This window comes from Oreochromis aureus, linkage group 7 (assembly GCF_013358895.1).
Source record: "Oreochromis aureus strain Israel breed Guangdong linkage group 7, ZZ_aureus, whole genome shotgun sequence".
In the NCBI taxonomy this organism is placed as follows: domain Eukaryota; kingdom Metazoa; phylum Chordata; class Actinopteri; order Cichliformes; family Cichlidae; genus Oreochromis; species Oreochromis aureus.
Genome location: NC_052948.1, coordinates 50,782,725 through 50,806,356, shown reverse-complemented (window position 1 = coordinate 50,806,356; position 23,632 = coordinate 50,782,725). Strand labels below are relative to the sequence as shown.

The 23,632-nt window shown below is 42.1% G+C and overlaps 1 protein-coding gene across 2 annotated transcripts; it reads left to right on the top strand.

Moving 5' to 3' along the window:
* Window positions 1-28: 28 nt before the first annotated feature.
* ttll11 (tubulin tyrosine ligase-like family, member 11) lies at window positions 29-22,947 on the top strand. Of its 2 annotated transcripts, XR_004200331.2 has the most exons (11): window positions 29-1,300; window positions 6,173-6,272; window positions 7,351-7,484; window positions 10,232-10,522; window positions 10,623-10,907; window positions 11,095-11,190; window positions 11,277-11,389; window positions 17,111-17,356; window positions 18,204-18,394; window positions 18,701-18,807; window positions 21,466-21,491. XR_004200331.2 is itself a non-coding variant. In XM_031754606.2 (10 exons), exons 1-10 carry the CDS (start codon window positions 788-790, stop codon window positions 21,774-21,776), a joined length of 2,196 nt encoding a protein of 731 aa, XP_031610466.1. In that variant the 5' UTR covers window positions 29-787; the 3' UTR covers window positions 21,777-22,947. The 2 variants fall into 2 exon arrangements, 1 of the variants encoding a protein (XP_031610466.1); XM_031754606.2 differs by lacking the exon at window positions 18,204-18,394 and having other exon boundaries at window positions 21,466-22,947.
* Window positions 22,948-23,632: the final 685 nt, after the last annotated feature.

The window sequence follows — 23,632 nt, the reverse complement described above, 5'->3', positions numbered from 1 at the left end:
ATTATTAAACACACACACTCACCGTAATTAAAGCTGCAGGTTGTAAGCCACTTGGTGTGGAAAAGGCGACCGTTTCTCATTTGACCAAATAATACGGTGATGAGCCGTATCGGAATACTGGGAATTACGAGGAACCCCAAAGGCAGCATCAGCTGGGTTCAAACCAGATGGAGGCTGGGCGGCTGGGCGACGCGCTGTACACTGGCTTCTGCTGCTTAACAACACAGGGAGGACAACACACACACATACTGTAGAGCAGTGGACTGTGGGCTCCGTCGTAACGCTGGGCGCTGCTATGCTAAGTAGATATCGTTGCTGGTAAGATAAAGTCTATCATGAGTTGAGGGTTAGTGTCTCTAACCGGGCTCCGAGCCATGCGTGAGCCGAATGAAGTTTGACAGGCTAACGTCGGGTTTAGCTCCCTTTAAGGAGCTAGCAGTGTTGGCTACAAGTGCCGCCTGCCTCTAGCTGCCAGCTCGTGAGAACCGCTAGCTGCTCGAAGCTGATAGTTAAATATTGTGACCAGTCGGCTAACACGTTAGCTGTCAAGCCTGAGATGGTCAAGCCTTATCTTGCTCAGTAACGTGTACGTCTGAGGGCATCCCTTTGCTCTCTTTGGTAAGCGAGCTGACCGCAGAGAAATGGCTTTCATTTGTTAATTGGCCGTTTAAGCCAGCAATGCGTACTTCATCGTCTCTGAACACCGTTAGCTCGCCGGCGTCGGATTACTGCACCCTGTGGCACAGCGGTGCCCTGGCCAGAGGCATCACACATCGCGTTTCGCATAATGAGTGATCAATATGTCAAGGTTCAAGTCGAGCAAATGAAATCATTTGGCGAAGATGAAGAGAAGGAGGGAGTGGATACAGAAGAGCAGGTGCCGGGCTCCTCTCCTTCTGCCTCTGTCTCACCAGATCATCCCACCGGCACAGATGCATCCAGCACCTCTCTTCCCTGCAAACAAACAGGTAAAAGTCGCAGTAAGCCAGGCAGAGAGGACAGGAGACACACTTCTGATGTGGCATCGCAAGGCTCTGTAGTTTCCTCTGAGAAAAACTTAAACAGACTGGGATATGAGCGGACGCTTCAAGTCAAGGGAACTGGAAAGATACTGCAGCGGAAGTCAGAGCCCAATGGCAACTATGTCACCATCCACACATCCAAAGACATCGAAGAGATGCGCAGAGAGGAGGGATTCAAGCTTGCGAAGAAGAGGAGACCTGTGACGGTAGACACTTCAAAAGCCAAAACCTCTTTGGAGGCACTGAAGATAAGCATCAAGCAACTAAAGTGGAAAGAGGTGTGTTACAAATGGACTATCTTCTTATGGTGTCTGTACCCATGTGCTGTGTAGGTTTTACTCTTGTGGTAACAGGACAGCCAGTGTAGCCAAGCACCAGTTCATGGAAACATCCCGAGGAAGCCCAAACCCAAACATCAGCTTCATTCAGGTGGCTGTGCATGTGTAACAACTGCTTTCTTACTGTTGTGTAAGCACGAGCCAACAAGAACCGTGTCTGAAGTATTTAGTTCTACCTTAATCCACCGCCTGGCATCTCTAGTCACCTCCTAGTTGTGCCAGGACCGGTGTGACTGGTGGATCCTTGAACTGAGGCTTCTGGTTTTCACTTTGTACTGAACCACTACAAGTTAGAATATGTTTTTTTTACTCTGTGTTTAATAGCTGTCCCAAAAAATCCTATTATTGTAACTTCTGCTGCTTATAACTATTACCGCAGTGGACAGTCTTCTCTTCACTTTTCCAGCTCTGCCATTTTATTACAGGGCGTTCCTCTATGAATAAATATAAGTCACAAAACTTATATATATTCAGATGATGGACTGAATCTGTGTAGGAGTGTTTGAGGTTGTAAAAAAAATGAGGAAATAGATGACAACAGCAGAACTGATGCAGGAGTGAGTGGATTCCTAAAGACAGGCGACTGCACCAGCACTGTTGTCAGTGCTGGTGCTGCTGTATAGTTTTCACTGCTAAATGCACTTTAAAAGAAAAAGAAATGTCATGTGGATTTTTTACCAGCGGCGACAACAAGGCTTGTGTTGTTTTTCCTTTTCTGAGTCATGTCTCCCTGCCTGTGTGCGTGTGTCATAATGGCAAAATGTATTCCTGGAGGCACTTACTGTACCAGGAACTACGAAGATGGTATTCAGTAATTTGGCTAGTATTTATACTTCTATTTATGATTATAATCTGTAACATAAACATGTTACAAAAGCACAAGATAAACTCAGAGATCTAATGAGGTGGGTAGCGGAGAGTTGTTTTAGACCATGTATTTCAATGTGCATATTAGACAAATATGTAGGAATGCTTTCTTGCATTTGCGCAATATCTCTAAAATTAGAAACTTCCAAGAGTAGTGACAGGGACTCGAAAGAGAGAGCATATTTCTCCCTTATCGGCTTCCTTTCATTGGCTCCCTGTTAAATCCAGAATCAAATTAAAAATCCTCATCCTGACATACAAGTTCTTGAATAATCAGGCCCCATCTTGTCTTAAGGACCTTGTTGCAATGCATCACCCCTATAGAGTTCTTGGCTCTCAAACTGCGGGCTTACTTGTCACTGTAGAGTGACAAGTAAATGTAGAATGGGAGGCAGGGCCTTCAGCTTTCAGGCCCCTCTTCTCTGGAACCAGCTCCCAGTTTGGATTTGGGAGAGAGACGCCCTCTCTACTTTTAAAATTAGACTTGAAACTTTCCTTTTTAATAAAGCTTGTAGTTGGTGCTGGATCAGGTGACCCTGAACCTTTCCTTAGTTATGCTAGGCTGCTGGGGGTTTCCCATGATGCACTGAGTGTTTCTTGTTCACTCACCTTTTTAACTCTATGCTTACACACCAGTCTGCATTTAATCATTAGTTATTATTAATATAATGCTGTCTTTCAGTGGATGTCTTTTATCCTGTCTCCCTCCCCTCACCCCCAACTGGTTGCGGCAGATGGCTGTCCCTCCCTGAGCCTTGTTCTGTCCGAGATTTCATCCTGTTAAAAGGGAGTATTTCTTCCAAGTGCTTGCTGATAGGTGGTTTATTTTGTGGGATTTTCTTTATTATCATAGGGTCCTCACCTTCCAATGATAAAGCGCCTTAAAGTGACTGCTTTTGTGATTTAGCACTACACAAATAAAACTGAATTGAATTAAGAACCAGTTTTAAATTGCCAAAATGTATCAGAATCCGATTCCGTCTCCTCCCTTTTAACAGGAAGAAATCTCTGGACTAGGATCAGGGAGGGGCAGCCTGGCTAGAGGGGAGGAAGAATATACTTCTTATTTTTTTCCTTCTTATATCTGTATAAACAGTTGTAAAACAGTGGCTTCACATTATTGGCGGTTTTCTACTTACTTTCTATACTGTCATAAAAATTAGAGGCAGACAGATGCACCACATTTAATAGAGCAGGCGTTTACCAACTCCACCCACCCTGTTGTTACATCTGGTTCCCTGTGACTTTGTCCAATTCACCAAAAAGAAATTCAAGTTGACTGGTCCTCATTTTGCCACTGTAGAGATCTTGGAAAGTGAAAATACTTGAGCGTGGTGGTGCAGTTCTGCCCGAATAGCCTAACTTGAATGAAAGGTTTAATGCTTTTATTATAGCTTGTTGCCTGGCAGCCACTTTTTTCAGTTGTTTCGTGGACCAAAATCAGTAAATTGGCTAACTGGTAGCTGCAAAGTATAATCACTTGTTATCCTTTAACTATCTAGATGCTACAAGACAGGATTGCCATCAATTTCGCCAGGAGCCTGAGAATTTCAGTCCACATGGGTCCGATGTATGAAATTACAGCGGGTGGCTGTTGATGTGTTCTAATTGACAGCTGTCAAACATTTATGTGCAGCCTACTTGATCCCATTCTTCTTAATCTGAGCTGTAAACACCATCTGTTAATTTTGAATGTGATGCAATTAATACCTGCTGTCAGGCATTATTACCCATCTTTCATTATGCATGAGAGGTGAAAAAAGACAATTCGATGAGACAGGCGAAGTAAACACTCCTCTTATCCACGGCAACCGCGCAGCGACGCTTACAGCTCCTTCAGAAAATGACAGACAGAAGGCCTATACATTACCACACCTGGTCCGCACCGTAACCCCCAACAAAGCCGGTGATACTTTAGATCTTGTGTCATTTTGAAAGTAGCTGTCAACCACTCTGAAGGGGCTGAAACTGAAGCAGGCAGGCTGGTTTTGCCATTACTGAATGAACATTCTTTCAGTGAGTTGTAAGACATGTAACTTTATGAAATTTGTTTCAGCAATATGTTGAAAAAGTTTGTCAACATTTTAGAGACTGATGGGGCTTTTAAGGTGCATCCAGATTGCCACGTCCCTACATCTGCACTGTCAGCTGACTTTCAGCATATGGCATTCTCTTAAACAGTGGGAAATCATTAGCCTTAAAGCTCCTCTAATCCAATCAACTTTTAGTCCTCTTTGAGGGAGATAGGATGCCAGGGTGAGGGTCAGCTTCGGAATATTAGACTAATGACTGTGCATGTCAACATATGCGTGGAATTTTCATGAGGATGCCGCAGACTAAGCTGACGTTCTGAATCGATGCGTATGGATTTCAAAATACTTCACACCTAAAGGCTTCCTTGGAGCTTCTGTTGGAAACTATAAATGCTGTTTACTGGAGGCATGACAGATTGGGTGCAACTTGAAATATCTATGTTGCAGCAACCTTTAAGCCAAGTTTGTTTTTTCCCATTAACCCTCTACTGCATGAGATGCATCAAGTGGCTCTGAAAGCTAACTTTTCCCATACGTCACATGCTAACCAGTCCATGCAAACACAAGAGGGCTATTTTTGTGGTGTGATCCCTGCTCTACATAATGACTAAGTCATTAATAAGATGTTTATCTTGCAACGAGGCAGCAGAAGTGGGTCGAGTCAAAGTAGAATTTAGGCTTGCGATGGTGTGCTGCTGACTTACCAGTGTAATCTGATGAAGCCCTTATGATGTAATAAAGTCACAGCCTCTGTGACTCAGTTCTTCCCAGCTCCGTGTTGATACTTTGAACTTTCCAGCTCTGAGATGTGTGTTTGATTTATCAGCTGTGAGGAATCTTTACAATAAACTATTTATTTGAGCATTCCTGAATATAGAACGCAGACAGTGGGGAGCAAATTCAGTGTTGAGTCGTGCTGTTGTCTGCATGGATAATATGGCAGATGACTTTTGGATAACTCTGAGATTTTAAGTTTATCTACAGTTTTTGTACAGCTTTATTTGTAAAAAATTCACATTTATTATTTGTGAGAGAATAACTCTCCTATTAACTAAAGTTGTATTACAAGTATAAAAATCTGAGAGTTTAAGGGCTGAAAACTAGAGATTGTGCACATAATTCATTCTCAGAGTGACTAATTGTTCATCTGGCTTTTATTTTGCTTTTTTATTGTTAGATACAGGGTGGTAGTGCTGTGCGATACTGCAAATTTTATATAAAAATAAATACATGGCCAGTGTTGCTGATACCACTGCCAATACCGATACTTTTAACTTATAAAGTCAGCTTATGTAGAGTCAATACAAAAGGTTTTAGACATTTTTCATACTGCATGTTTGAGGTGTACTTTTTCATTTCCCCAAAAAATTATTTATGTAACACAGTTCAGTGGGATACATACTGAGGGTAGAAGCAAAGTATCACTCTATCATGCTAGCATCAATCCAATACCAATACCAGCACTGGTATGTACTAATACTGTGGCTACTATAGACTATTATCAATATTTGGATCGATTCCCCACACCTCTGCTAGGTGGCTTCTGTGTGGTTTGGAGTGTGTGCGTGAGAGCGAGCAGATGAGGCGTAAAGGACAAAACTGTGTTCCCTGTGCCAGCAGGATTTCCTTGCTGTGTAAATCCTCTTTATAGTATCACTTCTCCTCCTCTTTCCCAGCTCTTCACAACATAACACGCACTTACCTGCCATCTTTGGGCAAGATTATCCCCGTTCTCTCGGTTCACTGCGAGGACAAAACACCTTCCTAATGTCCTGAGTAGTCCTAATAGATTAGACTTCGTTCTTGTTTGCAAACACGAGTTGCTTAATGAACTGTTCTCATCATTCTGTATGTTTTCAGCCCTCTGTTATGTCTCCCTTTCACTGTTCTTTCTTGCTTTTTCCCCCTTCAGTTTCCTTTAGGAAGGCGTACAGCCTGTGATATCTACTGGCACGGCGTTTCCTTTCATGACAATGAAAATATCATCTCAGGGCAGGTCAACAAGTTCCCAGGTATTTCACAGATTCTTCCTCTCACCTCTTCTTATCTTGCTACCACCTGCAGCAAATCACATATTATTTATTGTAGTATGGATTCAGGGTTCTGCTATCATAACCAGGTTTATAGTGTTGTCCTACATTACCTCAGGCACTTTATTCTGAGCCAACAAGGGTTGTTAAAATGGTTAATAGTCCTTCTCTGCAATCATTCTGCTTATTGTGAAACTGGCTACATTTACTGAACAATTTACACTCGCTGTCAACAACGTGCTGGAAATACTCCTCAGACAGATTGGTCCACATTGCTGTTTGAGTACACTGAACTCATTTTCTTGTTCAAGAAACCAGTTTGAGGATATTTGAGGTTTATGACATGAAGCTTTATCCTGCTGGAAGCAGGCACCAGAAAGTGGGTAAACGGTGGTAATAACAGGCTGGACATGGTCATTGTGAATACTCGGGTAGGCTGTGGTGCCCAAAGAGTGCTAAGAAAATATTCCCCACACCATTACACCATCAGCAACAGCTTGAACTTGATATGAACCAGGATTGATACATGTTTTCATGGTGTTTACACCAAATTCTGACCTCCAGCAGGCCACTGGGGTGGATGCCTTTGACTCATCAGACCAGGCGACCTTTTTCCAACCTGCTGTTGTTCAATTCTGTTTAGTGCATGTGAATTGTAGCTTCAGTTTCCTGTTCTTAGCTTACACAAATGCCACATGTTGTGGTCTTCTGCTGCTGTAGCCCATGGTTCAACATTTGCATACAGGGATGCTCTTCTGCATACCTTGGTTGTAATTAGTGATCATTTGAGTTCATTGCCTTCCTGTCAGCTCAAAACAGTGTTGGAAAATGATTAAAATCACCTTTCTTTCCCATTCAGATTCCAAATTTGAATTTCACCTGGCTGCCTTGGCCATGTGTATATGACTGAATGCACTGATTTGCTCCCGTATGATTGGCTAGTTAGATAATGGTGTTAATGAGCAGTTGAGTAGGTGCACCTAACAAAGTGACCAGTGAGTGTAAAGTTAAAGTGATTGCAATCGTGTATTCAGTTTCTTATGTAAAACTGTCCTTGCAGGAATGATCGAAATGCTGCGAAAGATCAACCTCAGCAGAGCAGTTCGGACTATGCAGGAGTTGTTCCCAGAAGAATACGACTTCTATCCCCGTTCCTGGATCCTGCCTGAGGAGTACCAACAGTTTACCACACAGGTAAGTTTAAAATAAATTAAAGAAAATTGACACAAATAAAAATGATGACATTGGATAATGAAACAGTTGTTAAGCGTCTTTAACTGTTTTTCTGTGTAACTATAGAAGGGAAAAAATGGAAATTGGAGTTCTTCCAAGATATAATTTTTTACTTTAATTTGGTAAATTGAGTCCAAAAACCTCTTCTCATGTGGGGAAGTATCAATAATAGTGTCTTGTTTGAAGTAAGAAGCAAGGAGGAAATTTAGTTTGCTTGTGTTAATAATAAAGATAAAAGAGACAGATGAGCTGTTATTACTATAAACCACAACTAGATGTTGGTCAAAATGAGAAAAAGTCAAATTGTTAAATGGGTAGGGTGAGTCAGCTGCAAAGGCAGACCACAGCAGGCCTTGTAGAAGCATACCAGTGTTAAGTGCAGTAGTAGCTGTATTAATTTTAGTGCACCAGGTGTCCTACAAAGTGAGTCCAAACACAGCAGCAATGACCTCGATAAATTTATTGAAATGAGTCGTTATTACCTTTTGGGAATGGTTTTAACAATACAAATATAGATGATCGGTTCACTCATGGATGGCTCAATGTTTCTTTCAAGTTTTCCAAGTTAGTCCAAGTGACGAACAGATGCTGATGTTATGTAGTCTGCTCATATTTTTCTTGGTTTTGTAAATAAAAATGTGTGTTTTATTATCTGCATATACTGTTTGTGCAATATTAAGATTTACAGTATCTAATTACAAAAAATCATTGTATTTTCTTCCAAAATATTAAAATATTAAAATAGCTTCTAATTGAGATTTCATTGCAACTGTATGTTATGTCCAGCAGAGGGCACCAGAATATTGCTTTTTATCTTATTATAAAACCTTTAGGCCATGACTCAGTATTATAAAACAAATCAGGCTGAAGACAAATATATAGTGAAGACAAATAATAATCCACTGAAAGATTGAATATTCATCTTTTAGGTAGAGGTGAAAGGCTCGGTAATGCAGGTAAATGGAGATAAAGTATCTGAATTTCACGAGTGGGACCACGCCTCCAAACACGCTCCTTCCGGTTTTTATCTATATATGATCCCCCAGTTCTACAAGCTGTTCGTTCTTGTTTACGTGCCTCAACTTCCCTCCCTTTTTCACTTCTTCCACTTCTTCACTTCTATTTAGTATATGGGAATCTGCCAGGCCTGGGAGCCGCCGCCAGTCCCCTTCGAGCCTTCCCCAAACATCCACAGCTCAATTCGCCATTCTACTAAAACGGTGTCAAACCTAAAATCAGGACGTGGGCCCAGCGAGTGAAATGTGAGCTGTTTGCAAACCTGAGGTTACCCAAATCTTTGATTACTACTTCCTGTGCAGATGAAAGCTAAGATAATGAATATATTTAACTGCACTGCTTATAAAAAATTAAAGGAACACTGTTTAATCAGAGTATAGCATCAGGTCAGTTAAACCTGTGGAGTATTGATCTGGTCATTTAAGTAGCAGAGGGGGTTATTAATCAGCTTGAGCTGTTAATGAAATTAACAACAGATGCGCTAGAGCAGGGGTGGGCACCGAGGGCCGGTGTCCCTGCAGGTTTTACATGTGTCCTTGAACCAACACAGCTGATTTAAATGGCTAAATTAGCTCCTCAACATGTCCTGATGTTCTCCAGAGGCCTGGTAACGAACTAATCATGTGATTCAGCTGTGTTGACCCAAGGTGAGATCTAAAACCTGCAGGGACACCGGCCCTCGGGGCCTGGAATTGCCCACCCCTGCGCTAGAGGGACAGCAATGAGACAGTGGACATCACTGACATTTTTTCCCCTCTTCATCTTTTCTGACTGTGTTTTTTTTTTTTTTCCCCCCCATGAGTTTTGCATTTGGCTAAGGCCAGTGTCACTACTGGTAACATGAACCCCACAGAGGATGGCACATCCTAGCAATACGTACCATTGCCACAAGGGTTTCCAAGGGTTTCCTTCTACAGCATAGTCGTAGAAGGCCTTTGACCCATCAGCAGGACCGGTATCTGCTCCTTTATGCAAGGAGGAACAAATGACCTCCAGCAGACCATTGGTGTGAATGTCTTTGACCAGCCAATCAGAAACAGACTTCATGAAGGGCCCGATGTCCTATAGTGCCATAGCCCAACACCATGGAGCCCGATTAGTATTTGCATAGAGTACCAGAATTGGCAGGTCCAACACTGGTGCACTGTACTTTTCACAGATGAGAGTAGTTTCCCCCTGAGCACATCTGACAGATGCGAAAGGGTCTGTTGAAGCGATAGAGAACGTGATGCTGCCTGTAACAGCATGTTTGGTAGTGGGACAGTGATGGTCTGGGGAGGCATATCCATGGTGGAACACAGACCTCTACAAGCAGCGGCACCCTGACTGCCATTACCAGGGACTGGAATGAAATCCTTTGGCCCATTTTCAGGTTGGTGCAGTGGATCCTGGGTTCCTGTTGGTGCACGGCAATGTGGTGAGATTATGTAGGCGGTTCTTAGAGTGTATATTTCACAAAAAGAAACAACTGAGTAATTCACTACAACTTTTCTCCACCTATCTGTTGCTACTGCTGCTGAGACAATGAACAATAACCGTTTTCTACAGGTTCTATGTGTTTCATAACAAGTTGTTACGTTCCCAGTTCGTGTGGTCTTTCAACAGGCTGTTTCGATACCGCATCAACAATATAAACATGTTTAAACTTCTTTGACTCACACTCAGTGGTGTACCTTTTCCCTCTGCTGCAGATTCACATGGTGAAAGAGAAGGATGCTACAGTGAATCACACTTTTATTGTCAAACCAGATGGGGGCTCTCAGGGGGATGGTATCTACCTCATCCGTGACCCTAGTGACCTCAAGCTCATGACGGGTTCGCAGGCCAAACAGGGCGTAGTCCAGGAGTACATCCAAAAGCCGTTACTTATTGACAAACTTAAGTTCGACATCCGGCTCTACGTGCTTATAAAGTCCTTGGAGCCGTTGGAGATCTACATTGCCAAAGAGGGACTGACACGTTTTTGCACCGAGCCGTATCAGGTAGCCACGATGGTGTCAGCAAACTGTGCCGTGAAGCTGTGACTTTAAAGGTAACAAATTTCGTTCTTTTTGTTTTGTTTTTTTGTGTGTTTCTGCGAAGGAGCCAAGCCAGAAGAATCTTAGCCACGTCTTCATGCACCTGACAAACTACTCGCTCAACGTCCACAGCGGCAACTTCGTGCACTCAGACAGCCAGAGCACCGGCAGCAAGCGCACTCTCTCCAGTGTGCTGTACAGGTTAGCAGCTAAAGGTGTCGACATCAAGAGGGTGTGGTCGGACATCATCGCCCTTGTCATCAAGACTGTCATCGCCGTGGTGCCTGAACTTAGAGTCTACTACCAGGCTGACATACCACCCGGCAAACCAGGACCCACGTGCTTCCAAGTAATTATACAGTTAAAAAAATATAAATAAAATAATCAGATAAGATTCACTTTATATTGATCACATGTAGATATTTTCTTAAGCCTTAATTACCTTTTCATCGATCTCATTATTTGTATATATTTGAGAATTTTAAATATATACAGTATAGAAAGTATGTTGCTGACATTCTGTGGGTGTGTTTCAGATATTAGGCTTTGACATCTTGCTCATGAAGAACCTAAAGCCCGTACTGTTAGAGGTCAACTCCAACCCTAGTATGAGAATCGAGCATGAGCAGGAGGTAAGAGTGAAATGTCACCAGCAACATCATCATATTATGAAAGCCTCTTATTTCTTTTTGCTGTAAGCAGTACTTGCCTTTTTTAGGTGGCACCCGGAGTTTTTGAATATGTTCCCAGTCCGGTGGATGAAGAGGTCAAAGTGGGCGTGATCAGGGACACTCTGCGTCTAATGGACCCAGGCCACAAGAAACCCACAGTGTAAATATATAGACTTGCCTGCACACACACACATACAGACGCATGCACAGCCTGAAGTCCTTGCATTCTTGTCTGCATGTTCACTTTTTAAGGACATGATATCTCACTCTTCCCATCCCTCCTCGGAGTCCTGCTCTGCACTGCTCAACAGCTCTCCCTAAGCTTGTTAAATGGAAAAATTAAATTCAGCTGAGCCGTGGTGGAAATTCACACATTACTGTACGAGTCTGGTGGCTCAATCTCTCTCTGGCTGACTGGCCGTGTGTGGTGCCTGACAATAAATCTCCTCCTACATTAGGTTTTTATTTTTTTTTGTTTTCTCGCCCTCAGTCTGTTTTTCTTTATGACAATAGGATTTACAGCTTCTGTTCGGCCACCATCTCAATTTCTTCCCTTTTTCTCACTTTGCCCATCCTTCCCTCGCCTTTTTTTTTCTTTACTCTCCTCCTCAGATTATTCTCTGTATCGGAAATTCTTCTTTGTTGTGCAAGTTAGAAAGATCTGGTTAGGCATATTGCCCACATAACTGCTAAAGTCATGACCACTAACATGTTAATGTGATTTGCTTATTTTAAATTTAATCTTAGATTCCCATGCATTGCTCTATTTTTGTGCATCTGTGTTCTTAACTCGTTTATTGAGTTAATACACCATACACATTATTATATATTGAAAAGCCAAAGACCCCTGATCCTTTAATCTAAAGTCCCTTACACAATACTGTGCAAAAGTCTCAGTCAACCCTCGTTTCCTTATATTTTGCTTCCAAGGATCCAGACTATGTTATTTTTAGAGTACTCTTGACTAATAGTTCTTCAGGCTTTTTGAAGGTCTTGCAAAGTTTTTTTTTGGTCTTTGGCTGCTTCGTCACTCATTTTCAGTCCAGTCTTTGTACCTGACCAGCTCCGAAGGAATGCTTTTTTACTCTCTCTCTTTTTTGTGTTAAGTCACTGAACACTGATTTATGAAACATTTAAGCATAAAAAGGCACCAACAAGGTGATTTCCAAAGAGCTATTAGCTGACAATGTGGCATATCTCAGCATGGTGTGCAGTGTGTCCTTAAAGACTTTGAGGAAACTGGAAAAATGAAGGACAAAAGAAGTTGGGGGAATAAAAGACTATCTACAGAAGATGAGCAGTATCTGAAAGTCATGTCCTTGGCTGAGGTTACGCCAAATTACACAAGAACTGGACTGAAAATCAGTGGCAACAGATCTAATGGAGTGATGAATCCACTTCATCCCTTAGTGCAGCAATGATCCCAAATATACTGTGAATGCAGTAAAAGCGTACCTGGATACAAAAATAATGAAATGGAGCACTATCAGTCATGTATTGGCCTCCCCATTGCCCAGACTTCAACATTATTGTAGCAGTGTGGCATCATCTTGACAGAGAAGAGAACAAAAGGCAGCCAACATCCAAAAAGGAGCTTTGAGTGTCCCCAGAGAAGCGCAGAGAACTATTCCTGAAGACTAAAAGAAATGAGAAGAAAATTTGCCTAAGCGAGTTCGGCCTGTGCTCGAGAGTAAAGGTGGTCATACCAAATATTGATTAATATTGTTAGAATTGTGCTGTTTTTGCCTTATATGCTGTATTTCCACTTCAGTAAATTGCTGCACATACTTCCCATTTTCCTAGCAAAGAAAAGAGAGGGGTGGCTCAAGACTTTTGCACATTATTGCTTGTATTATATTGGCTTAGAATTTCACATAATAGTATGTGCATGCAGCTGGGTACCAGTAACAAAGTTGTAAGTAAATTATTAAGTACATCTCAGAAAAGATATCTCAAATCAGCACTAAAGAAAACGTAATGAAATGATCCTGATATTTTATTTAAGCACGTGATTATTTTAACAGCAGTTATCCAACCATGGTGCATAATTAAAAGGAAGCAAGAAGATTCAGAGTATCTTTAAGTCACGTTGTGATTACAGGGAATTGTTCTGTCAGCTGTGCAAATGGTGACAAAGTCTTGTGGTTGAAAAGAGAGTAATGGTAATCATGTCCCAACTAGCCATTGCTAATGTTTATTAAATTAGCCGTTAGATTGGCTCAGCGCCGAAAAATGTAATCATCAGCCAACAACACAGCTGCAAAAACTGAACTCTGTAATCATTCAGCTCCACACAGTGCGATTGCTGAACACATTAAATGCCAGTATGTCTGTGTAGGTTCTCAGTCATCCAGGTCATGGTAGTCTAAGAAGCTTGGAAAGAAAAGCAACTGAAGCTCTCATCCGAGACGCTTCTTCAGTTCTAAGACCAAATGGTGGAAAGTCCCACGTATTTAAGCCCTAGCGGAAGTTGTCCCTTAAGGCAGTCGTTGACTCACTATTGATCATGTGACTCATCACATGAACCATGCTGTGACAAAGGGTGTGGGTCATTATCTGCAGAGGTTTCGGTTGAAACTGCTGTGAGACCTTGACTCACCCTATCATATGACCTATTGAGATCAACTGACGCAAGATGTGGATTGTAGGTGGCAGACGGTTGGTGTCTCGAGCTACTCGAGTGGACAGATGTGGAACTAAACAGTTAGACAGTGTAACAGGAGAAAGTCCTGCTAAAGTAAAATGCATTGAAGGGGTCAAATCTGATCTATGACTGTACACTGACTATGCAGGTGCTCCAGTATCCCATAATACTTATTTCAGTGCTTTTGCCAGAACCCAGTTAAACTGTTATTTATGATGCTGGATAAAAAGTCTAAAGCGGCATTAGGAGGAATATACTTACGGACATTAAGAACTAGGAATTAATCATGGTTTGGCTGGTATTTTAACAGTTACTCAAAATTAAAAATCTCAGGGATCTTGTAGATTATAGGTTTGTTAGAGAAATCCTTTCTGCTTCATACAGATTTGGTGCTCTCTCTCTCTTTTTCTAAAATCCTGCAGAATTTAAGATTTATTAACAAGCAGTCGTTGTGGAGCACAAACATTGTTATGGCAAGTTAAGTAATCTGTTTACTGCACAGATGGTCTGCCAATAAGAAAATACGTGCATTGTGTTTGCTGACAGCCGGTCTGCAGTGGGATGGATGAGATCCAGTCAGTCAGAACACAGAGTTCAGACTGAATTCAGCCAAGTATGAATTTTACTGGTTTAAAATGAAGTGAAATGACGGCGGGAGCTGACCAGGCACACGCGCTAAAGAGCAGCAGCTGAGTTAAAAAAAATACCCAAAAAGCTGTGATGCTGTTTAAATGGTTCGAGGCAGGCTTATAGAAGAGAGATAAAGCAAATATGAAATGGCAGAATAGTTGGCGGTGGAGGGAGGAGGGGGGGTAAGTGGCATTTTGGAGAGAAGGGCGAAGAGATAAATGAGGGATTCTAAGAAGAACTGGGTGATGGTATCAGTGACTCTCAGACATGCACTTCTCTCCCCCAGCTCATTAATCCTATGTATGATGTCTCTGAGAGTGATTTATGAGTCATTATGAGAGGTGAGTGTGGCGGGAACAAAAAAAAAAAAAAGTGAGATCCGTTGCCATACCTAAAATAGAGGGCGAGGCACATTATTAGAAAAGCACCATCTGCATAAAAGGAAAGAAGTTGGATGGAGGGAAGTGAATTGTGTTTAAAGTTGAGGCTTTTTCTCCAGCTTTCCCACCGGGAAAACCTCGGAAGAAAATGCTTGCTTTCTGACAATCTAATTATTTACACGCACACGCACACACACACACACACACACACACACACACATCAAGATAAAAAAGGTTTCCATTGTCAGTTAATGACAACAAATTGGGTACATGCGCTTTGCTTTCTGTGTGTCTTTTTTAAAAACCTCCCATTCTTCACCTTTTCCTCCTTCGCTTCACCACCCATCAGCTTTTCTCTCCCTCTGCAGGAATGTTTGTAGACATTCGCCTCACTGTCTGTCTGCCTGTCAGCTTCTGTTGAAGACGTGTCCGTTTTTAGCAGAGCCTGTCCTGTCTAAATAGATGTGGGTGGCGTCCTTCTGGCTTCGAGGGATGATTGATTCTATTAAACATTCAGCAGCGCTCGCTCAGTGCCATTCACACTGCTTACTAATTCATGGAGAACGAAACGGCCTCATAAAAAGTTGGCGGTGTTCTTATCCCCTTGAGTGTTGCCTTTTGTTGTATGCGTGTCTTGATGCGCATGTGCACGATTGCAGTTGTTCTTTTAGCCCCTGCTGCACACTCGCACAGGTGTTCTTTACTTGTTCTGGCTTTTAGTTAAGTTTCTTTTATAGGGATGTTTTAAGGTCACAGCACTTCATGTTCCAAAAAAGAATGATGAAGGTATAATTTGTTCTGACCTGCCAGGTGAGAGCGAGGGAAGTTGTCAGTCAAGCACAGTGTGCACACACCCAAAAGACTTCCCAAGGACAGAAACGCACAATCCTTGCAGTTTACGCTAATTCCCTGTAAAAAGCATCCTGTGCCTCAAGAATATTACAGTGGGATAGCTGGTAGAAGGGACAGAGTGACAGTAAAATGGAGAAAACATGACATGACGGATTTTGAATTTGCAGCATGGTAACTAATCATAGCTGACTTTTTTTCTCTCCCTAAGGATTATCTTTATAACAGATGAATGTAAGAATTAAAAAAATAGTACCATTATCCATCACAGTTTTCCATTTTGCATTTATCTAATATTCATATATTCATTGTTTCGTCTGACAAGCAGAAGGATCTGAGATTTTAAAGTAGATGGATTAGTCTTGGTGTCACTTGTTTTTTGAAAGAAGAGCAGATTTATTTTCATCTGATAAAATATTGGGCACCTTCAACCTGCATTAGCAGTGGAAAAAACTCCTGTTCAGGATTCTGCTCTTTTGAAGTTTTGACCATTAATGGACCATTTTTCCACAGTGTGTCTTTTTCCTGTCTTCCTCCCCTCACCCCTAACCGGTCGTGGCAGATTGCAGCTCCTCCCTGAGCCTGGTTCTGCCTGAGGTTTCTTCCTGTTAAGAGTTTTTCCTTCCCACTGTCACCAACTGCTTGTTCATAGTGGGTGGTTTGATTGTTGGTGTTTTCTCTGTGTTATTGTAGGGTCTTTACCTTCCAATATACAGACCTTCGAGGTGACTGTTGTTGTGATTTGGTGCTGTATAAATAAAATTGAATTGCAACTTAATTACCGGTGTTATAAAGCAACATGCAGGCTATTCAGGTTGTTTTTAGCCTGTGTATGTTGATAACACGTTGCACTGTATTGCTTGCATGGAAGCACTTCAGTACACTGTTTTCTGATCCTGCTTATTCACTGCTTTTGTGTAACAGGAGGTCGATGGACTTAATCAAAGGTTCACGGACTTCTTTTGGTCACTTTAAGTAAACCGGTATGAGTGCTTTTATGTTGGTCTGCTTAATTCAAAGCATCATAAACAAACTTCTAAAAGCACAGCTCGTCCATCACCTAAGGTTGAAATTGAGTTGATGTTTTTACTGAGTAATAGAGAAGAGTGTATAGCCCAGTGGAGGATGAGTCTCATGTTGCTTCTATCAAACGACCAATCCTGTCTGGACCATTTAACTTGTTTGCTTTTCCAAATTTAGTGACAAGTATCAACTTTTTCCTCAACATGAAATCAACCCTTTCATTTCGAATCTCTTTCTTGTATCTGCACCTTGTTAGTTTAATGTTCACCTAGCTTGAAAATGAATCCATTCATTAACTTAAATTAAAGCTGTTTTGCTTTTCTTTGGTTTTTTGCCTGTTACTCTACACCAACAGTCCCCAACAGAGGGCCGGTGGGTTTGAACAAGGAGAAGAGATTCCCATGGAAGAAGAAACACAAGAGAAGAGCCAAGATGAAACGGGAACTTTGCCTTCGCTGTGTCTGAAGCAGGTCTACCCGAAGTACTTCAAGCAGTTCAACTACCTGCGGCTAGTGGAGCGAATCGCAGCTCTCTTCATACGCTTCCTTGGTGTGAAGGGCAACATGCGCCTTGGCCCCACTGCCTTTCGGACCTTCATCAGGTAGATACTATTATTTATTACCACCACCAAGGAGGTTATGTTTTTGGTGGTGTTTGAATGTGTGCCATTCTTTCTGATCCTGATAAAGATTTGTAGGGGTGTACAGCGGGCACCTCTTACAATCCATTAAAATGTGAATTTGAATGACCAACATCTTCAAAATCAACTTAATGATTTATTGGTAGAAAATTGACACAAGGCCTTATAACTTATGATTCTTACAAGTGTGGTGTGCATTGTCAAGCTATATAAAGTACAGAATAAAGATTTAAATTGATATGTGACATTTAACCTCTGACCTCTCCTTCAAGATCAATAGCTTGATCTGAAGGTCAGAGTGATAATAATGCTAGATAGAGCTATTTAAAACTATGTTTCTCACTGCCATTGTTTGCATTGACAACATATAGGCATATAGGGAATGATGGATTGTTGAATCTAAATATCACGTTTCTTTGGACTTCTGACCTCTTTAAGGTCAAATAAGGCAAAGTTTCAAAAATGTCTTTCATCTTTAAAACTATGCTTACAGTCCTGCTGCCTCTGTTTGCATTGGTAATACACAGGAAGCGATACGGGTATATGGGGATTCTGATATCACAATCTAAATACCATTTCATATTTGACCTCTGACCTCGCTTTTACATTACATATCTGCCTTGTGGTTAAGTTGAGCCCAAAATTTGTTCTATCTTTAAAGAAAGGATTGTCACGAGAATGAGAATGAGCTGCTGAAGGTTTACACACTCAGTGCTTATTGTTATAAAAGTACATCTATGTTTCTTTATAAATAACTGCCCATGAAAGCTGGCACACTGTGTAAAAATGTAAATAAAATCACATACAGTGACTCAGCAGTGTTGGAACATGGGCAACAAATGACTGAAGAGTTGTGTGGTGCTAACAAAAGAACCTGATGGAACATCTCCCAACTAAAGAGGTTAATAAGTGACATGAAGAGAGAATCCCAGAGAGGCGAGTCATGCCGAAGGAAAGATGCCAAAGGGGGCTCACCGTTCTGTGGAAAACTGCTTTAGGGTAAATCTTGCACAATTCATGCTTCTCAACATAAAATTGCAAATTTGGAATTTTGATGATATGCTTTACATAATATATATATATATGAATAAATAAATAAATTTGAGATCAATATTTTTCCATATCTAAGGAGCAAGGCTGGAATCTAATATTCAGTGGTTGTGGTCTTTGAATCTCCCTTCATTTATTTAAAGGAAGCATTAATGTTGAATGCTTTCTACAGGTTTCAGAGCAACCACACGATGTGTTTGTAAGCAAAGGCCTTGCATTGTGGAGCTTATTTTAGATTTCCTGTAATTTTTTTAGGACTTGTAAACTGAGCGGCAGCAACTTCACCATGGCTTCTGTGGACATCCTCTACATAGACATCACACGCCGCTGGTCAGGCGCGACGCCCGACTCCAGAGAAGCAGGTAACGCCATACTCACAAACGCACAATAAATTATCACAAAGGGAAAAAATATGTGGAGGACAGAGAGCACGGGCATCCTCGAGACTCGGAGCAAATACTGTGCTTGGAGATAATTGCTTGTCATTCTTTGTCAGATTTCCACTGACACTGTAATTGAAATGAGCAAAGATCACAATGTGACAATGGAGAAGACTACCCGACATGAATTATTCAGACGTTGCACCTTCCGAGGAATGTTTGCGAGGCGGAGCGGATGGATGGAGATCACATGGACGAGCATGGAGGGGCCTGTACGGAGGAGATTGTGGACTGAATTTAGAATGAGCTCATATGTATTCAGCAAGGCTGAAGTCAGCCTCTGTTATTGTGTGTGTGGGTGTACTGGAGGATTTGTAAGGGACCAAGAACTGGGATAAAACTTTGAATTAACAATTATATCTATTCCAGTTAGACTTGGGATATGCGACAACTTAAAAAAAATTACATATAAATGTTTTCTTGCACTATGGATCTCTTCGATTTCTAGGTGGAGAACAGAGAAAGTAGAAAAATCTGTAAAACCTAAAATTCAAGTGAGAGTCTTCAGAGATGGAGGTTGGACTTTCCTCTCGTCTCATTTAATCATTTAACTGAGTTATGCTTTAAAAAATGACACCAGCCTCTTCAAGGCTACGACAAACATTTCTTATGTGTTATGATTACATATATAAGTTGTTCTACTCAACCTACAAACTACTGTAAAATATCCACTTTCAAGGTTTAGATCAGCGGTCCCCAACCCCCGGGCCTCGGACCGGTACCGGTCCGTGAGTCGTTTGGTACCGGGCTGCGAGAGTTGAGGCTCAGGTGTGAAATGTATGGTTTTCAGGGTTTTTATCGGTTTTCAGCGTTATTTTGTTATCGTTTTTATCGTTAACTCTGTTTTCCTGGGTCTTTTCACGTGTGTTATGAATAAATCTTCTTTTTTTCGGTACCGGCACTAGTTTTATTTTGTTGTATTTATCCGCGACACCTTATTATTGCCGGTCCGTGAAAATATTGTCGGGCATAAACTGGTCCGTGGCGCAAAAAGGGTTGGGGACCGCTGGTTTAGATGATATCATTAACATTTAAGAGTATGATATTCAGACTTTGTATTGCATTACTATTAATACACTTTGTTCACCCTGTTAATGTTAATGAAACTAGCCTCAGTCACAGGCTGATCGTAGAGATGTCCCAACACTTACTGTAAATCCTTACAAGTACAAAACTGTAGAAGTATAAATGTTGGCACTGGTGTCATCCTCTTGCGTAGGCTATGCCATAGATTCACCGTAGAAACGTAATTCAGGCGTGAGGCCTCACCGGCTGGTGACCCCTGGCAGCCTCCAGTTGCTAAAATGTGCATTCCATGATTGGTTAGCAGGTGGTTGCTAGGGGTTTACATCAGGTTAAATTGGTCTCTAAGGGAGTGCTATAGTAGCTAGCAGATTGTCTCTGTTGCCCATAGTTTGCATGGAAGATGCTGACTTGCCTGCAGAACCTCAGCATTTTCTCTCTGAGCTGCAGTGAAACTTGAAAGAAGTGCAGCAGAAACTGGAAATGAAGAATCTGTGCCTTCAAAGTAAAAGTTGTCCCTTTGTTGCGTCAACACTTTTCAAAAGGTGCAGGTTTCACTTTTAAGGCGAACAATCTCTGTTTCAAGTTTATTTCACGCTTTTCATAGCTTTGCTACCGCTTGGCAAGTAGTAGGAGTCTTTGCAGACCACATTGGGATCTTTAACACAAACTCAGGCCAACCATGGCAACCTGCCAGCAAGCAAAGCAACTACAAGCCTTTATGCCTTTTCAACCAGCCTCACACTAACGCCTGCCAGCAACCTCCAGCAAACACTCAGCAGGTCAGGGAATACACTTTTACCTAGAGATTGGTGGTTGCTAGGGGGTTGGCAACCAGTCTCCAGGCCTGTATGACTAGAAAACATCATTTGAGCAAACGCTGAACACTCTAACCTTCATAACAATAAGACTGTTGTAGGACTGTTGCATTACACAATGAGTCAACCATTTTTTTTAAAGAACTGTGACTATGCAGACATTTTTAAATCTAATAGGCTAACAGCAAACATTTCAACATTCATTAACTGTGGGCTGAAGGTCTCGACTGAAAAAGTGAAAAGTGAAAGTTGTGCAAAATTAGATTTCTATCTGGATTAAACAGAAGCACAGACCTCGGTCAAAGCAAATGCTCCGCTCTCCGTTCTAATGTGCAATCAAACGCCTCGTTAACAACCCAGCTTGATATTTTTTGTCAGAACAGTTTGGATCATTAAAAGCTGCTTCTTCTGCCCATGTGCTCCACTTCGCTGGCAGGTCTTTGCATAACAGCCAAGGTAATTAGGGCCCTTTAGAGGTGGTGACAGGTAGATTTTGTTACCTTTGGACAAGACCAGACTAGCTCTCCTCAGTTCTTTACCATCTTTTTGCTAAGCTAATGTAACTCACAGCTCACAGCGGTTTCATAGTTGCTGAACAAAAAAATGCTGTTGATCTTCATAAAGCTGCTAAGGTTCTTTCGGGAAATGTCAAGCTGTTCTCTGTGTTAGAATTGCTAGTTTATCACCTAGTAGCAGTATGAAAATACTGACTTAATGAACCTGGCCTTCTGCTTCACAGGGATGGGCTTGCAGGCGTTCGTCGAAGCCTTTTTCTACTTGGCAGCTCGCAGGTTCAAATCCCTGGCACTGAGGGAGCAGGTAGTGTCACTGCTGGAGCTGTGCGAGTCTCAGCTCGGGCCTCAGTCGGGCGTCGAGGAGAGGCGCTCTCTGAGCTGCAGCAGGGCGCTGCCGCGAACCGTCAAAACTCAGACGCCGTGCCTCGCCAACCCTCAGCTCAGCTCTCCGGCTCCCCTCCGAAGGGCGGCCAGCCAGGACTACCGGCATCAAAGATTCAAGCCTCGCTCCCTCAGAGCAAATGTGGAGAACTGATGAGAGGGAACTAGTCATCCAACCTCCCCCCCCAAACACTGCCTTTAGCATTCTCCACAGGAGCAGAGGAGTTAGGTGTCCACCCCTCAAGCCCTGCTGGCTGACTCGCAGGAGGACTGTTCTCTTACTGATTGCTTTTTCTTCAGAGGAGGAAGATGCCCGCAGGGGGTTGTTGGAATGGAAATGGAAGAAGATATAAGGTGGTCGATGCATTTCCTCCCATCCTCCCGGTAGGATCATATATGAAGAACACGATCCGGTCAGGAGGAGGAAATGGCTGCTTTTAATTGACTTACTGATTCTAGAAGGCAGCTATATGCCTCCCTTTCACATTTGTCTGGTAACCCTTACGCTAAAACAAACTTTCTTTTCAGGGATAACATTAGACGCTCCACTTGAATCAATCCACACATCACACATAAAATAAGGAAAAGGAAGAATCCTCAGTGTATTATGTTCTTGAATTTGCACAGCAAATATTTCAGCTATATTACTTTTGCACAGAAATGGACGTGACTGGGCATTTGTGCGCTCAGTGTTTGAACCTGTGTGTGTGCGCGTGTGTGGTCACCTCTGTATTTATTTGCGTTTAGCTTAGTGGCGAAAGCCTGTTGACAGTGAGCGGCTCAGCTGTGCGCCCTCCACGAGCCCATTAGCGACGAGTTAAGTGAATAAGTATTCAAAGGGAAAAAGGGCCGCGCGGCCACTTATCCTCTTTCAGTTCAAGCAGCTATTCCAGTCAGGCAGCCGCAAGACCTCCAGCCATTATGTTCTTTAGGATGTAGCCACACAACTGCCATTGGACGTAGATGTCTAGAAATAATTGCATGGCGAAAATGTTTTACAGATTCTTAAATGAGATTTGGTTAGAAAACCGAATGCCTCATAATTCCTGAGTAAAATGGCAGCTGCTGCTGGAAGGTCGCTTGTCTTTTTTTTTCTTTTATGCTAAAATTACTAAACCAATGAAAGACGTGCAGTGTGGGCAGCTTGTGGAAAACAGACTGAATTAAATATATAAGAGATTTCTGCTACACATACTGTAGGGCTAACTTATTTACTGTATTCATGATGTGAAGTAGATGTATGAGGTATTAAACACTGGCACATAACATGAATGACATGTATTGATAACACTATCAAACAAAATAAACACGTTTTGCTCTTTGAACTGAAGATGTGTGGGTTCGTGCGGCCGTGATAACAACCTGATATTAATGTACGACTCGTGTGCGCGCACCATTGTTATCGCACCTTGGAGCGAATTCACCTGTGAGCTCATTAAAGGGCACCATTTGTCGCACATAATGGCACCGGGGTTGGCACTCTGAGTTGTTTACGCCGCCGTCTTCAACGAGGCTGATGGATGAATTTAAAAACGGCTCGCTTTTTACTCGCTTTAAGACGGCAGATCTGTTTCACAGCACAGCCATCTGCCAATGTTTCCCCGACCTTCTGTTGCAGAGGCTGCCAGTGCCAGCTGACGCTGCAGCTCCGCCATCTTTAGTCATCACGGTTCTTTTGTTGCTGCTGCTAATAACCAGCGGTGCTCCAAAGCGCTTGCTCGTGACCCCAGTTGGTGTGTGTAAAAGTACAGATTGGAAGAGTGTCATTACTATTATATCTTTAAATTCAAGTTCATCACTCTGTGCTTGCTTCGTTAGTTGTTGTTCTGTGTGAAGAGCCAGCCCATGGGTTTCTCGTTTATAAAATGAAAAGGCTCGTAGCATACAGTACTGTGCAAAAATCTGGTGGCACCCCTCATTTCTTTATATTTTGCTAGAAAAATGGAGAATCGATGCAGGGTATTATTCAAATGTTCAAATATAAATGGAAGTACAGTATATGAAACACAA